At 34.1% G+C, this 18,772-nt stretch overlaps 1 protein-coding gene across 1 annotated transcript in view; it reads right to left on the bottom strand.

Moving 5' to 3' along the window:
- Nucleotides 1-713: 713 nt before the first annotated feature.
- dera (deoxyribose-phosphate aldolase (putative)) overlaps nt 714-18,772 on the bottom strand; it is a 43,920-nt gene continuing 25,861 nt past the window's right edge. Inside the window, exons 6-9 of the mRNA XM_028804875.2 lie at nt 17,171-17,299; nt 7,637-7,749; nt 4,369-4,518; nt 714-1,259 (exon numbers count right to left, since the gene is read on the bottom strand). Coding sequence (XP_028660708.1) covers nt 1,203-1,259; nt 4,369-4,518; nt 7,637-7,749; nt 17,171-17,299 — 449 coding nt within the window. The 3' untranslated portion in view covers nt 714-1,202. The remainder of the gene's footprint in view (nt 1,260-4,368; nt 4,519-7,636; nt 7,750-17,170; nt 17,300-18,772) is intronic.

Raw genomic sequence — 18,772 nt, 5'->3', positions numbered from 1 at the left:
ATTTCCTTATGCTGATAATGGATTATATGTTTGGCCTATTACTAGATTTTCTGGCTCTGCTTCTGTCTTCCTTTTCAGGATTTATTAATATTTTGACTATGTACATAATTCTCTTTGATAATCAATATCAAAGATAGCTTTTACTTAGAAACTTGTCTCTTCCATGGTAATAGTCTTCAATTTTCTATTGAAAGACTAAACCTTCCATTTTCATTTCTGCTTCAAAAAAGAAGTTTTTTTTCCCCTCTCTTCAGACTCTTATTTTTTCCAATATATTCTCATAATCTAAAGAGTAGTTTTCATGTGCTTACACGAAGGATTATGTTGGATAACAGAAACGGAGGCCTCACTGTTCTCACATTCCAAACCTCAAAATACACATCCTGTCACATATCCTGCTTATAGTTTGCAATACTTCATTAATCTTTACATATACAGTAATGTACTTATGTTTTGAGAAATAAGACCAATATTTTTTGCTTACATATACCCAAAGAACCAAACATACATAAATTGAAATGCAGCACTTGATTTCATTATCTGAAGACGACAGGTGACAAGCTACATCTTTGACCAGTTGGCTAGACTGTAACATTAATTCAGATCAATTCAACATAACATGGAAATGTCCAAAGCTAATAATCTAATAGGATGGGATGTCTGAAAATACTGGAAGTCAAAAATATTTTATTGCAAAGTTACAAGAATGACATGAAAATTCTGCATTATTCAGAGAGTCATACAGAACAAAAATAATGGTAATATTAAGCTTTAATAGTTATCTGAACATTATAACTACTAAATCATTTTAATTCAGCTTAATTCAACAAACCAAAAAAAAAAAAAGATTAAGTTTTTAAAAAGTTTTGGTGTAACAAGTATCTAAATCACCTAAAATATTTTGTTTGCCTTAAATTGCAATAGAAAATTATGTAATAATAATTATAATTAGCATTAATTCATATTGAAGCAAACTTCAATTTCAGAAAAGTCATGTCTCTTTTATAATTTAGAAAGCAGATTAAACATGTTCTTCAAATTCTCAGATTGGTTCTCTTTGTATCTAAAGTAACTATTGCCTACAAACACTTAGCTATCTTTTCAGAAAGCAAAACATGCTTTTAGAAATTATTTATCTTTCTTCTTTATACAGTAAATAATGACTATATTTTTGCACTTGAAGCTCATACTTTCATGTTCATTTAAGACATAGGTAGCTCATGGTAAGCAGCATATCTTCCAGTCACATAATGAAATATCTGTGAAAGAAAAAAAAAAAATTGTTATAGTAATACTGCATGCATTAATTACATTACTCACATATTAAGTGTTGAATTTATATTTTTGTCTAACAATGGCAAAATAGGATATGATTTAAAAGAAGAGTTCAAAACATTTATCAAGATCATCCAAAAACTGACTAATGTAGCATTTTTAAAACAACAATCACTTGTTCATAAATTAAGTATTTCTTCATCATAGTAGCTTATATGTTCTTCTGAAAAGATTTTCCAAACTATCTTTATACTTTGCATGATGCTCTTTAAGTTTCAACAGTCCTGGAATCCACAATTATCTCACCTTATTGGCTCAAGGGATGGCATGGTGGCAGAGTGATTGTTTGTTCAATGGGCAAAGTGCTTATTATACATAATTAATTTACACAATTCATATTATTATTATTATTATTAATAATAATAAGAATAATCTACTCCAAAATAGCAAGGTATGAATGGGTTGCTTAAAAGGGCTCTGTGGAAGTGAAAACTTCAGGCAGCACATGTGAACACATGAGCAAATCTATGCTAATAACACTGCAAAAAATATCACCTACTCCAAAAATAAACATTTTTCCAGATAATAAACTGCATCGAGCATATCATAGAAAATCAGAATAAACCGATTATTATGACTAAGTTGAATTTGCTATAAATATTTTAATAATGTGTTAAATGACTGCAGCGAGTTTACTACTCAATTTCTGCACAACGTCGTCATCTGTTGGAGAATAAGGGACTGTGCCTCACCTGCCCTTAAAGCCACTGGTACATTTTTTTCTACTCCATACTCTTTGTTAGTTAAGATTTGCCTATATAGCTGTATTCTGTATGGATATGGTTGACTTAAAAAAAATTACATAATATAGTTAGATCTTGACAGTATCACAACTAATCCTATATCATATGTTCAGTAAGCAAAACAGAAAGGCATTTTACAGTCATAATGACAAGGAAACTTTCAAACTGAATTCTAAGGCAACACATTTTTAAATGTGGAATCATTTAATCACCTTAAGTGGCTGTGTGAATGTATGTTTCTCCATCCAGTTGCTAAGTCTCTTATATTCCAAAAGATGGCACATCACAAACATTAACACTGACTTTACGAATCGCAGATTAAATCGCATATAACAGACATTTGTGCACTGCAGACATTAACACTGAGTCTACATTGAGGTCTTTACTCATCTAATTACTTAGATTTTAACCTAACTCAGATGGATAGTACAGGTAGTTCCAACATATTTTCTTTTTAATAATTTCACACAACTTATCCTTAAGCAGGGGTGGGCAAAGTTGTTCCTAGAGGGCTGCAGTGGCTGCAGGTTTTTGTTCCAACCCAATGGCCTAATAAAAAATGCACTTATAGCTCAAGTCACACTTCTACTTCATTTTAGTTGTCTCGCTCGTCAAGATTTTGAACCCTTATTGCTTATTTTAGTCTTAAACAGCTGTATTCTTGGTTTTTAATTGCACCTTATTAGCAGTAAGATGCAAATGACAAAGGAAAGCAGCAGTTCCCCATTTAGCTTGTTATAATTTACACCTATGTGTATTTACCGTGCACTATTTGGTTTAATTAAATACTTGGAAGAAAAGTGAAGAGAAAAAAGTGAAGGACTGAGAATTACTCCTTCATTTTAGACTTCTAATTATTTGGATGATATCCTTAGAAAGGAAAAAAAACTAGGATATGAGAATGACCTGACATGGCAGAGTTAAAGCACTAACAAGCCATGAAATATGATTATTGGCAAGGATTGTTTTCTAATTAAGCAACTGGGTTGGATCAAAAACTTGCAGCCACTGTGGCCCTCTAGGACTGACTTTGTTCACCCCTGTCTAAAGCATTGTATTGTGAGTTAAGAGAATTTTGCAAGTTATTCAGTGAATGAATTATTAATTGACATCTTTTTAATCCTTAGCAAAATCTCTCAGAAAGTTTTGTCTTAGGACAAAGCACATAACTTTTATAAACATATAATCACAGCCCAAATTCTGTCTCTATATTGGCACATTATTACTATAGACTATTTGTGTTTATAACAACTCCACAAAATGCATATACACATGGTAGAATACCAAAAAAAAAAACCAAATTGTGGTTAAAACATGCATATGGTATATATTTTCCCCCCATGGAGAAGAGTAACTTTACACTAATGTGAAGAACTGCATACCTTGCAAAATAATTGCAACAGGCAGAATACAATTATATTATGAGCAGTAACAAACCTATACATAAATGAAAAATTTTAGGGTGACTAATTAAACTTAAAATTTCACACCTAAAGCATTTTAGTTCTAAGCTAAAAGGTTATGTGAATCACCAATGCCAAAAAGACATTCCAACATGCTGGGTAAATATTTTGAATTTGAACATCAAGTATTTATAGATTTTGTGTAATTGTAATAGTGCGCATGATTGTGTTATTTATAATATTGCACATATGAATGTTAGATGCATCTTTAGTAAATGAAAATCAAAATAAAAAGTTATGGAAGAACTCCTGCTTTATACTGTAATCTTTTGCCTGATACCTACTTTGAAATGTTGCCAAAGATAACTCTTTAGGCCAAATAACACATAGAAAAAAATAGGTGCCCTTTATCTAATAACAGATTACAGTTGAACATCTGAAAGCATTCAATGTCAAAAATCTTCAATAATAGAAAAAATAAGAAAAAAGGCAAATACTCTTCAATGGCACTGCATAGTACATAAAAAGTACTGTACTGCAATACAGAATGAAAGTCTTGACACAATCAACCAAAAGTATGCATTCAACCATTTGGATTGAGAAGATATAGTTTTGGTCTTTTTGTAAGCATAAGTCTTTGGAAACATTTAACCCAGGTTCTTTTTTATTTTTCTTAAAGCTTTTTTCTGTTTTGCTAACATTACTTTTAAATGAATGTTGGCAGATTTATTTTAATGAAAAAATTTAAAGAGTACTTAAATTTCTTCTGAGCAACATTGAAAATACATAATAACATATTGACATTTCATGTTTAAAGAAACAAAAATGAACATTTAAAAGCTGCTAAAACATATTTTAGAACGGTCCATTTTTTGTGTAAGGTATACCTGTCTTTCAATATCAGCTAGAAGTGTACTTGCTCCCAAGCGAAACAACTGTGGTTTCACCCAATCGTCTCCTAGTTCTTCCTTCATCAGAGATAACCAAGAAATTGACTCCTTAGCACTACGAATTCCTCCAGCAGGTTTAAACCCCACCTAGAAACAAACATATTGCCTAAATGAGAAGAAATTGTTAAATGGACATTAGTATGTACAAGGTGCATGAGCACTAACCACCATTAAAACTAGAGGGCCACAACATCGGTGTATCTATATTTAAATCTTGATCACACTTACACTGACCACCTTAAATTACTGTAGTACTGTATGTGTCTTTTGTTGTTTAGTGCAATCACACACTTTAGAAGGAATGTATAAGGAATAGATGAAACAGTCAGTCAGTCATTTTCCAACCCGCTGTATCCTAACACAGGGTCATGGGGGTCTGCTGGAGCCAATCCCAGCCAACACAGGGCGCAAGGCAGGAACAAATCCCAGGCAGGGCGCCAGCCCACCACAGTAGATGAAACATACATTATAAAACAAAACTAAAATACAAAATGTAAAATCAAACCGAGCAATTGTAGTCAAATAACCTGACTTGTTAAACTACACAACAAATACAATATGTAAAGATGTATAATGAAAACAATACATTTTTAAAAGACATTTTGATATTTTATGCATTATACAAAGACACCGTCTTAACTAGTGAGTACACATACACCATCAGGATAGGTTAAATTCACCATAACAAAACTTTAACAAGGTATCATTTGTGTGGCACAGGGACAGTGACCCCTGTCTACCTCAATGTTTACCACAGTTATTTCAAATTAATTAAAAATTTTGTTAATTCAAATTTTTTCAATTTCAATCAACCGATGCTCAAATGGTTCAAAATACAGAGTTTGTGAGGCCACAACATTAAGCTTAATTTGCTGTCATGGAAATTTGCTTTGTGGCTAAATAAGCACTGTGGGTATTATTCTGCTAAACAAATCTACCTGCAGATGACTACACTGCTGCAATCAAGATACACAACTGATCTGTAAGATGCTCAGGCCATATGTGAAATTCAGATAATATTGATCACATAAAGGGACTCAAATTGTTGGAAAAAACACACACACACACACACACACACACACACACACACACACACACACACACACACACACACACACTCCATAACATTAAAGCAAATTCAATTGCTAATATTGTAAACACAAGACATGCTAGATCTATGCATTCATTGCGTTTTTACTATACATTGATTTTTTCACCATTATGAACTTGCAAGAATGGAATGTATCAAATAAAGCAGTAATTTCTCTATCCTCTGATGAAGGTGTTCATTAGCCTCCTGTACAAGTACCTTGTTTTTGTGTTCTGTCAGCACTTTGATATTGCCCTGTAAAGCTTGAAAAGAAAAAACAAAAAAAAAAATCCCACAATCTGTAGAATCACACTAAAATGAATAAGTCTAACTCTATGATAAAATTATACATGTATCAGATTACCAAGCTAACCTCAACAGTATTTCCTAAGAGTTACTTAGTAAAAACAAGAGCATTATAAAGTAAATGAATGATAGCACAAACAAATACAAATCAAGCATACCACACAAAAAAACATAAGCTTATCTTTTTTTCACTGCCTACGGACTCAGATACCACAGATCTGCTGCAGATGTTCTATCAGACGGTTGTGGCGAGCGCCCTCTTCTACGCGGTGGTGTGCTGGGGAGGCAGCATTAAGAAGAAGGATGCCTCACGCCTGGACAAAGTGGTGAGGAAAGCAGGCTCTATTGTAGGCATGGAGCTGGACAGTTTGACATCCGTGGCAGAGCGATGGGCGCTCAGCAGGCTCCTATCAGTTATGGAGAATCCACTGCATCCACTAAGCAATGTCATCTCCAGACAGAGGAGCAGCTTCAGCAACAGACTGCTGTCACTGTCCTGCTCCACTGACAGACTGAGGAGATCATTCCTCCCCCAAACTATGCGACTCTTCAATTCCACCCGGGGGAGTAAACGTTAACATTATTCAAAGTTATTGTCTATTTTTACCTGCATTTTTATTACTCTTTAATTTAATATTGTTTTTTGTATCACTATGCTGCTGCTGGAGTATGTGAATTTCCCCTTGGGATTGATAAAGTATCTATCTATCTATCTCAAACTGAAAAGGACATTAACACTAGAATTACCAGAGCCTACGAAAAAACTCATAGATCTGTCCCACCTTAAATTGCTTCGCACCTCTCCATCAGTGTCTTTTGTCCTGTAAATGTGTCGATAAGCAGCAAGCAGCCTACTATCACATCCCCCCACCACCACACAGTTTTCTCAGCTCAAGTCTGTTTATCTGCGTGTTAGTTGCTTAGAGTTGTATAGAGTGAGAAGTCAAGCAAAATGACACCTTTTATAAATATTATATCGTTATTTGGAATCTATGTAAACACATCGTTAAAACAGAAACTTTTTTCATGTTTTAGTAATAATTGACAAAATGTAGACATGAAGTGTATAATGTGTGAAGCTTGAATTCCAAATATCAAATAAACACTTTCACAAAATGTACAAATATAACAGAACAAGTGCGCTTCTATTCAAGAATATAACTGCAGAAAAAGAAACCGCGTTAGGGTGCGACATCCACACGCATTTGCTACGACCGCTTCGGTGGCGCAACGTTATCAGCTGTTGACTGGTAATCAAAACTTCACGAGTTCGACCCCGGACGAGTCCGTTTTGAGAAGTGAGCTGCTCTTATTCTTACTATCTTAGAATAAAAACATACATTTGATTTCAGTCTGTAACAGCCGGTGTAAATTCATGATACTTGTAAAGGTTAGCTTTGTTTTTTATTTTTTTATTTTTTTTAATTTAGTTTTATTCTATCAGTCACGTTCACGATGCCACCCCCCCATCCCCCCATCTGACACTGCTGTTTTCACATAAAGATGCGCTATAGAGGTGAACTCAGATGATGACGATGGTTCTACATCGGAGCAAGAATCAACGTCGCACTTTTGCCATTGCTGTACTTTGTATATGTACACGGGAAGCTCTGCAGTCTACTTGTGACTTTACGCTGTAGGAAGTAAGTAAATAAATAAAGGTAAATAACATTCGATCTGGCTCTTATATACAAAGTACAGCGATGGCAGCTTCCACCTGCAGGTCGATATTATAAAAGTATAAACAGGATTAAGCATGTTTGAGAATGTCTCTTTTTTGTAACAATTTATAAGTTTGTACATAAATACCTTATAGCCAGTCCTCCAGAAATAGTCCCGTATTGCTCTCACCATCACTAAAGCAACAGGGAATGTTGCATTAACCGATTCTTTTCCGGTTGATGTCTTTATAAAGTCTGATCCTGAAAAAGACAAGAAGCACATTACTCTGAACACCTATATGGACTACTCATGGTTGTAAACCATGGCAAGCATATAAACAATATGTGAATTCACTGTATCACTTTAGACCTGGTGCCTGTTTTTGGTACTTCTGGCACCTCTTACAAGTTACTTAACAGATATGAGAAATTAAAAAAAAAAAAAACATTAATTAAAGTGTTCTGGTGATTCAGCAGAACTGAATACAGTATGTGCTAAAAAGTTGAAAGTTTAAGAAATAAAAGGTTTGGTCAGACTGTAAAATCCATTAAAAAATAATTAAAAAGTTGGTTATATGAAGGGCACAATATTCCAACACACTTAGGGATGTGTATTAAAGTGGTTTGATGGGCACAATTAATACTCCAACACACTCAAGAATATGTATAAAAGTGGTGACTAGAATTTGCTGCTTTTAAGTATAATATTCTAATGATTTTAAAAAAGTACTCATTGTCACTTAATGTTTGTTGTGCAGGAGCATCAAAGATAGAAGACCTTTAAGGAAAAAGAATAACTATATGCAGCCTTTACCACAGAAGTGGCATGTAGCAGTACTAGGTGCTAAAATTATTAGAATACAGCTTCTTGAAACTTATAAAGAACTGAGCAATCAATGCTGTAGCTTTAAATTCAGGTTTCACTTTAATACATACAGTATGAGACCTGGGTTCGCTTCCCGGGTCCTCCCTGTGTGGAGTTTGCATGTTCTCACCGTGTCTGCGTGGGTTTCCTCCGGGCGCTCCGGTTTCCTCCCACAGTCCAAAGACATGCAGGTTAGGTAGACTGGCGATTCTAAATTGGCCCTAGTGTGTGCTTGGTGTGAGGGTGTGTTTGTGTGTGTCCTGCGGTGGATTGGCACCCTGCCCGGGATTTGTTCCTGCCTTGTGCCCTGTGTTGGCTGGGATTGGCTCCAGCAGACCCCCGTGACCCTGTGTTCGGATTCAGTGGGTTGGAAAATGGATGGATGGACATACAGTTTGCCTTTGCACAAATATGTCCACCCAGGAGATCACCATCAACCAGTAAATAAGTTTAAAAAACTAAATAATAACACTTCAAGCTGATACTCCATTTTCTCAGCAGCACTCCTGATTATCAACATTCCTGTATTAAAAACAATAAAATCCTAAACTACTTAAAAAATAAGCCAAAGTCTTGCTATGGTGCTTTTACATCATGATGCTAGGTATTAATCTGCTTTAAACATGCATTGTTGCATTAGAGAACAGGCAGATAATAATGTAGTTCATATGGAAAAATAGAGTTGGAGTCAGTAGTTTCAAAATGAAAAATGTTTTTATTGGTTGATTCTATTGGCACTTCTTTAAAAAAGTTCACCATTTAAACAACCAAAAAAAATTGTGAGTGAAACCACAAAATTATTTCATAAAAAATAAAAGCACTCACTCAGTCCAATTTACTATTCTACAGTGATTAATGATGGCTAAAAAACAATATGAATTTTAGATATATTATAGCACAGTGAATCTTGTCCTGATGAAGAAGCATTAAAATATATTTTAAAACTTGTAGACCGTATAATGTTTTGTTCTCAGTGAAAATGTTAAATGAGATAGGAAAATATTAATTAATACAGTACCTTGTTTAAACATAAAAAATATATACAGAACAGTTCAAGATGTACTACACCAAGTCAGATAAACAGATGATGCAAGAAAAAAAAAAAAAAAACACTGATTAAAAAACATTTTATATAATGTCACGTTTAATCTGTTTCGATGAGAATTTTATTAACATAGAGTATAATGCATACCACAGAATGATTCTAACAAAAGGAAAAAGAACATGACAAAACTGTATTTTGAAATTATTAATTGTTAGACTGTAAACCAATTTAAATGGAAAAAGCTAAAAAAAAAAAATTTATTTGGTGCTTCAGGAGATGTGTCCTTTGGTACACCAGCCAATAACTGTGTACAATGATTACTGGAAAACAGGAAGCACTGAAAACAAGATTCAATTATATAACAAGCTAAAGTACTGGCAAAAATATCTTAAAATTCATCTTTGACAGGCTGACTTGTAGAAGAAAAAAGATTTCAGGAAAAGAAAACAGCAAGAGCATGGGGGTTGGGTACTGCCATATGTCATTCTCCCAGACATCTCACTTAAGTTCAATAAAGATTTAGTTTGAATGGCTATTCAAATCCTGAACACACTTGTGGAGAAAGGGGATTAGAGTATTATTAGCAGCTATGGCTCTCATTGCAATGTTGAACTGCAATAAAAAAAAAAAAAATACCAAAACATTTTTGGATCTGGCTGATGTAAATAATTGGAATGTTATTGGACCAAATAAATTAATGCATATGCAGGTCACAAATGTTTGCATGTCTTTACTCATTTCAATTTATGAAAACTACAGTATTTACCTCAACATGACCTTTTTAACATTGATACATCTGATGAAAATATCCATATAATTATGTCAAAACTAGTAAATTCTAATTTTATTACCTCTAAATATACTTTATTTGAGACCACATTAGAACTACAGATTCAAATTTATTAATTTTCAGACAAACCTGTTTGATTACTAATGTGTCACATACATATATGCATACCTAAATCTCCACAAAAAGAAATGACACAGTGTTCCTCTTTGAATACTATTTCATGTGCAACACTATCTACAAACAATTATAGTTACAAGAAAAAATGTACTAGATCAAAGCTCACCACAAATCTGGCAAATTGATTCAGTTTTATCCCTGTCAAATGCACAGTATTAAAAGCAAACCATGTGTTTCCCCCATTATTGAAATATACAGATTTTAATTCAGGCACCAAATGAGACTTTTGGGAGTCTTACATATTAAAAATAACTCACAGCAACACCCTTTTTTCACTAAATGGAATCAGAACAGGATTAACTGTAATATGTATCAGGTTCCAAATCAAACGCTTCATCCACTATAGAGACAACTGCAGAGAAAGGAACTTCAGATTCATTCCAATATCTATAGGGCAACTCACCTTAAACGTGTATAAATCAACTCTGGAACAACGTCTTATACTCCAAATCACAGACACTAATTAATATGTGCTATGCAAAGATTAAAATAATTTTTAATCCAAAATGTATCACATGAATGGACTGAAATTTTACTCTATTTTACTTTGTGAGAAGAAGCTATAGGAATATCAATTAGCCATCATCCACACTGGAGTCATCAGAGACGGGACTGTTTCACTCAATAGCTTGTCTAACATAGCTGTACTTGTTACATTGTTAACTTGCCTTCTAATTGTACTTAGATGGAAGAGTCGTATGCCAGTCTCCAATTCACAGTGGCTAAGAAATGACCTAAACTATCTAAAATTATAAAAAAAAGAAAAATCATAATTTCAGATAATGAATGAAACCAACTTCTGATAAAATATACACCTCATAAATTGGGTGTAATGCATAGCCTAGTTCATTTTACTGACACCGGACTCATTTGGTCACATGTGTTTGGAATGTTTCAGGCTCAGATCCTACTAAAGTAAAATGTATGCTAACTCAGCAGATTTTGATTCATAATAACTCCTAACCATTTAACATCACTCTTTGGGTTATGTCTACTGTGACACTTCTTAATGAACAATTTATGGTAGTATCTTTCACTACTTTGCTACCACGTCACCCTATTTTACACAGATGGAAGAATTCTATTATCCATCTATTGTCATATTCTTTCTAAGTTATAATTAGGAAGAAAGTCAAATGCATTTTACAAGGAACTGTCCAAATCTTATTTACTCAAATAATTTGTTAGATATTTATTAATGCTCTGTTTAATTAATAAAGCATTCCAAACTCCTGTTCATCTATAGGATGCCTCAGTTTCTTCCAGGGATTACTCTTGTGTTAAATCTTTTGGTTTCATAATCTTTAGATGATTAAGGTAGGAGATGATGTATTGGATTTGAATAACATATAAACATTGTAGGTCTGACTGACATCTAGTTTATTTACTCTAAATTACAAATACAATAAAGTTAATAAAACATAATTAACATCAGGCGGCACAGTGGTAGTGCTGCTGCCTCGCAGTAAGGAGACCTAGGTTCACTTTCCAGGACCTCCCTAAATGGATTTTGCATGTTCTCCCCGTGTCTGCGTGGGTGTCATCCGGGTGCTCTGGATTCCTCCCACAGTCCAAAGACATGCAGGTTAGGTGCATTGGCGATCCTAAAATTGTCCCTAGTGTGTGCTTGGTGTGTGTGTGTGCCCTGCGGTGGGCTGGCACCCTGGCCAGGGATTTGTTCCTGCCTTGTGCCCTGTGTTGGCTGGGATTGGCTCCAGCAGACCCCTGTGACCCTGTGTTAGGATATAGCGGTTTGGAAGATGACTGACTAATTAACATCAAGCCAGATACTGCAGAAAATATTATAGCCATTCTTGGATGTAGAAATTTAATTAGAGTAGTTTTATATCTTAATCTTTTTAATGATCTTTTCTTTTTAAATTAGTGAAATATAGACAAAATAACAGAAAATAAATTTTACACAAGTGATATAACATGAATGTATTATCTATTGTTGTGGCCAGATCAGTGGTTCAGCAGGTAGCACTACTGGATCACTAATCCAACATCCTGGGTCAGTGATTCCTTGGGTTTTGCTCACTCACTCTGTGTCAGTATGGGGTTATTCTCTAAGTACTCCGAATTTTCTTCCATACCCCTGAAACAAGTGTTTTGATTTACTGGTGACTAAATTGGTCTCATGCGAGTGTGGACATTGAGATGATCTAGTACTTTGTCTAAGGCTGTTTTCTGCCTTGTGCTGAAAGCAGTACAATATGCTTTGGCTCCTCAAGTTGGATTAAGTATATTTGAGACTGTTATTTTGTTTTAACAAGCCAATGATATATATAAAACACACAAGATTATAACAAAAACGCAACTGCTCAAAAATAAGCAAGAATAAACAAGAACAAAATGTTCATGAAGCACGATTTTTACAAATACGCATTTTTTCAAAATTCACATATTATAGTTTATTTTAGTATCTGTCATCACAATTGCAAAATTTCAAATTTGTACTGTTTGGTGTACTGTTATTTGCCTAGTGCTTCTGATTGAACATTTTTGTGTTTTCTAAACAACCATTTATCCATGTAGGCAACTTACTAATGCAGTTCAGGACTATCAGAAGCCTATCCTGGCAGTTTTTGGCACAAGGTCACAAATAGGCCTGGACAAAAAGCCAGCCCTCTGCAAGGTATTCTCTTCTTGGAAAGTAACCAGTTAACACAAATTGCAAACTTCTGACTTGGTTATTTCTTTCCCTTACAAATAAATCCTTTAGTCAAATAAAATGAAGGTTAATCAGCTTTTTGATAAAAATAGAAAATGAAATTGCAACTTTAATAGATTTACTAGAAACTGAAGACATAAAAATCATTCCCCTTCTGTTCTGCATCAAGTTTAATGGCTCCTCGGCAACCTCATTACTGAGCAGAACAAGATGAACATTTTCCAGTTCATTAAAGAAATGTTCTATGTATTTTTTTAACTTGCTTTGTCCTTCTTATACATTATGGGGAGTCTTAATTACATGATAATGGATAATGGTTATTAAACATAGGCTGTGGTAATGAAGCTCTATTCATTCGTAGACCAGGGAGACTGCTGGAAGGGTGAAATAAAATTGCAGACTTCTGAGATTAATGGATCAAATTATTATTCAATTTCAGGAGTCTCATCTTGAATTCATAGAAACAAGAGGAGATTAAGAAACGACCATGGTGACAAAAGCAATGCATTTTAATAATGATCTTAATCAGACCCGCGGACAATTTGGTACAGTAATCGGCTTAAGACATGATTATTAGTTAAGCATACAGTCATATTTTGGTTTAGCATCTTAGTGGTATTTTAAAACAGTGATGGCTGAAGAACAAGGTTTTGGCGCCATGCTGTGGCTACGATGATTATGTTTTTAAAGCTAAAGACTAATTCATTATAACAGCTACATTATAAAAATAGGGCTGTTTTCAAAGCATAATATCTGAATTATTGACAACAGTTTATTATAGCAGAATTTAGAGAATAATATTTATGCTTAGCATACTTGATTTGTAAATTCTCAGATAAAAAATTTCAAGGTATTAAGGAATTTGTTGCTCTTAGCTAAATTTTACTTTTTGGTATCTTTACATTTCTTTCAGATACTCTAAAATATACACACACACACACACACTGGATAGGTACATTTCATATGACAGACAAACAGCTAAATCAACATGATTTATGTACAACATTTACTGGTGTAAACCCAGTCACAGTTTCTCTTCAGTATAATAAAGTTCATCCGATAATGTTAAAAATATGTCTAGAGAAGGCAACTCAAAATGCAGCAAAGGAAAGTAATTCAATAGAGGGAGTAAAAGTACACGTGAACATGCAACAAATTTAGAAATGGTAAATAAAAAACAAAAACTATTTTATTTGATGAAGACCATTTCATGCTAATCATTTCCTTATATAAGTATTTAAGTCTTCAATTGAATATGTACAGACTATAACCGTAGATTCACTTATCTTCGAAATTCCATAATCAAACACAACATTAAGAATTCAGATTGCATTTTTCCACATAATATATCAAATGCATAATAATTGTTACTACTAGGAGTGTAGGTCCTCTAAAACCTTTTGCTTTTTGAAAAGTATTTCATTTCAGTACACAGATTTTTGAGTTATTTTGCTTCTTTTACTATTGCCAAATACATAGTTATTAAAAAAAACAGTGGAAATATAACAAGTATTAGTGTTGGTGACTCCATCTTTCTCATACTATACTCAAAACTTGACTTACAATATGTTAGTGTTCTGTTTTTCAACCACAAACTCATTAGAACATAGTGGGAGATCACTTGCTGTTTTTTGAGCTTTATACTTCTAGACCATTTTCAACAGATAAATATTAAGATCATATTAAACAATTTGAACACTACATAGAGTAATAAGCTGCAGAGATTAAAGAAGCTAGTAAAACAAAAAGATAAATATTGTCTATTACTGGTAAAGACTAAATAAAGGTTGGTGATTACGTATATCACTTTGTCACTGTAGACAAGGCACGTAAACCCTGGAAATCACTGGTCAGTTACAGCAGATAAGCGTGTACTACATGAAAACAATGAAGGCTATATACAGTTGCAAAAACATATCTGAGAACTCTTTGGAATTACATGGAATTTGTGCATTAATTAATAATAACAATGTTGTCTAATCACTTTCCATTGCATTTTCATGACCACCACTGTTAATTCAATGGTTCTCTTATAATATACACATGGACAGAAATTTTGGCACATTCAAAAATGTCTGCAGGTCACCTGTTATTACAAAAGGCTTTCTTTTTCACCTCTTTCGGGATTCCGCACTGAGTTGTTACTATTGTTTTGCAGGATAGCAGCTACTCCTAAGGAGAGCAGCAACAGTACCAGATTTTCTCCATTTGTACAGTAGACACTTTGTCTTACTGCAGTTTGATGACTCCCCAGGTTTTTAGAAATACCTTTGTAGACTTTTCAAGCTTTACGCTGTAGATGCCACATGGGCTGGACGGGCATTGCAGCTAGGAGAGGGGATGGTTCCTTGCCCGAACAGGAGACTCCTAACGGACAGATAAGCATCCCGGCCGGGGGGAAGAAATGGAGCAAACCCGGAAGGAAGAGCCGGAAGAGATGGACAGACACCCTTTGAAAGGAAAAAATATTGCTGGGGGCTTTTTACTCCCTCAGCACGCTAGATGGCAGCAGCCCTGGATATCGGCGCCCGGTGGAAAGCCAGCAGAGCATGCAGGGAGATGTAGTCTGGCAGAGCGGCCCTATTGGGGTCACTGGGTGCCACAAGAGGGCGCTGCAGGGATACAATGTGAATTTCCCTTGAAGTATCTATCTATCTATCTATCTACAAGCTCCCTGCTGTGATGAACTTCCAAATGACCTGGAAGTGCATCCATCGGGAAATGGCCCTGGAACTGGAAGTACTCCTGGGTCCTTAATAAAAGGGACTGCACTCCCTTGGCCAGGCGAGTCCGAGACCTGTATTTCGGTGAATAAACCAACCTTTATTTGAACCCGGGACTGTGTTTGTGTGTTCGTGTCAGGGTTTGGGCTCGCTGATGCCCTGGTTTCCATCACAATACATTTTTACATTTCTTCTTCTAGGGTACTCTTATGTATATTTTTGAGCAGGGCATAGTTCACATGAACAAATCTTTCTTTAGAATAGACTGTCAGTAACTACTGCATATCCAGCCCTAACGTAAAGTCACATTTCACTGACTGGAACACCAGACTCCATTTAGCTTCTGAAAAAATCAGAGTAATTCTTCACACACATTTTCCTAACCTAGGTTATGAATTTTTAAATGATGTGTTCAATATTGACAAGAAGTAGTGCCATTGCTTGTGTGTTATTAGTTTAAGCAGATTTTTGTAACTTTGCTGAAGATCAGACATTTCCATTATTAGTGAAGAAATCCTAGTAATTCCTAATTGTTCACAAGCTTTTTTATTGCAAGTGTGTAAAGCACAAAGCTGAAAAGTAGGAAAATAACATAAATAAACAAAAAACATAACACTTTATTTTCAACCTTTTCTTTCAAAGAGCTTATGATTTGTAAACTATTAAATAACCAGCAGTAGAGTTAAGGGCAAGGTGTAATAGCAGTTTTCAAGAAAATCTGGAACTGATTAATTTATGATCTGGTGAAGTTTGCAATACATAAAGGCAAATATGTGAGCACTTTAAACCATAAATATAAAAGACATTTTGGAAAATGATGCTACACATGCAGGTAATGTTGGAAAAAATGATTTAGAAAGACAAATCAAATAAATATACCATCTGCAACTTACTGAACTATGTAAAGTTAAATATTAGGTCTACATCATATTTATTTTTCATGTATTACTCTTCCTTTTCCAAGCAACAAATTGGAAGCTGAGCTGCTGCTAGAAGTATGTCACTGCAACAAACCCATTTCCATAGAATATCCAGGTGGTCTTGTGAGGCAGTGTTTCTATTGGACAGCAGTTGTTTCTTCCGTAATGCAGAAGTGAGCTTACTTTATATATACAAACACCAACATTAGGAAATATATACTTTTATTGTTCTTTAACAGACTAATATGCCGTTTATTTTTAAGTGTCTCCTTTTTAAAAAAAATGGTTTTATTGTGTTTTATACTTGACACAGATAATTATCTTTAAATTTAATAAACAGAGGAGAATGACAAAGTTTTTTATTTACATTACTACCTAGTGCTATTCTTTACGGATTTCTACTACAACACTTTTTTTGAAAAGGACAATAAATTGTGGCTTTTGATGACATTTTTGACAACATTCCCACAAAATAATAAACATATTACCTGCCATCATGGAAACAAGGCTAGCTTTGTAGATGTTGGTAAAGGAGCCCAGTTCACCCACAGCTAGGATTGTCTTCAAGTGAGCTTCTCCACATGCTTCTCTGAACTGACTGATTTCTTTGTATAATTCTGAAAATAGGGGAAAATTATCTTTTAGATAACTGTGGGTTTGAATGAGTTTTTTTCCACAAAATTATGATAATCTTGAAAAAGGCACAATACCCATATTTAAAAATTTGTAATATGTAAAAAATGTACAAAAAACAAGAGCTATATGTAAGTTCTAGTTCTCAGGTAACTACATATACTCATTTCTTATTTATAAGTACTTATATAATATTTCTGAAAATATTTTAAAAATGTTAACTCATTCTTACATGATTACAGATATACAATTTTGTAACTAGTTTCCACCAACTATTTTTTTAAAAGCCAGTGGAACAGCCAGTGGAGCAGATAACAGCATACCACTTGCACTTTAATGATATAGAACAAAAACTGAGTACATTACCACAAATTAGCCTACTATTAAGAATAAGTTTTTGGTCTTGTTCAGGTGGAAGTTTTCACAATAATTGTATATATTAATTTGGCATGAGAAATTGTGTTGCTAAGTCAAGTAAATTTTATATAAATGTTTAAAAAAATACTGTGCCTGTTCTTGAAATATAAAATGGAGTCCACTAGGCACCTGTAAAAACGTTAAAAGCCTTAAATCTTACCTAATAAGTCCACTTTTAAGTGACAAAGACTCTGATTTAAAAAAAATACACATTTTTGAGGTATGTTTATGACAAGTAAAAATTCAAAGTAATGAATTTTATCACAGTTTCTTGGATCGATTTCTTCTCAGATTAGGGTAGGTTTGGGTAAGTTTCACTTCACAGCAACTGTTATGGGTACAGTTTTCATGCATAAAAGGAAGTAAAACAGAATGAAATCACTCATATGTCTGAAGCCATTTATGATAACTTTGCATTTTTTTTTTAGAATATATCAAAAATATGTATATCCAGGATGTGAAAATAAAAACAAATTAAGTGTTTATGGTTTCCCTTTACCCCTTCCTAGTAACAACAATATCTTGAACTACCTCTGCAGTTGTCCAGAGCCTTACCATAGCTCCAGTCTGCATATTTTCATTCTTTAGTCTTTGCAATTCTCTCTCTTTACTATATTCTCTCATCTGGTGGTGCCCCTTTTATTGGTGTATTCTGGCCTGTACAGATATATGCTATGATATCAGGAAGAGGTGTGGCCAATGTTACAAAGGCAGACACGATTTTTACACTGGAAGACAAGCAGACTATCCAGAAACACATTCCAAAGAGGCAGTGAATTGAATATGTAAGGGTTCTAGAACTAAACTCTAGAATTATCTTTTCACTTCCTCTAATGCTAAGTAAGTGACGAAAGGCACAACAAATCAAATCAAAACAGATCAATTTGCCCCTCGAACCCCATTTTAGACCAAAAGACCAGGAACAGTATTTTTTTAAAACTTATTAAACAATGCTTCATTTATTAACAACGTTTCCTGTGAAGAATTAAAGTATACCATAATTGGAAAAAGTAACTTCAACTTGAAAAATACCAAATTTA

This window comes from Erpetoichthys calabaricus, chromosome 1 (genome assembly GCF_900747795.2).
Source record: "Erpetoichthys calabaricus chromosome 1, fErpCal1.3, whole genome shotgun sequence".
Lineage (NCBI taxonomy): Eukaryota > Metazoa > Chordata > Cladistia > Polypteriformes > Polypteridae > Erpetoichthys > Erpetoichthys calabaricus.
This window is presented reverse-complemented; position numbering and strand designations above follow the sequence as displayed.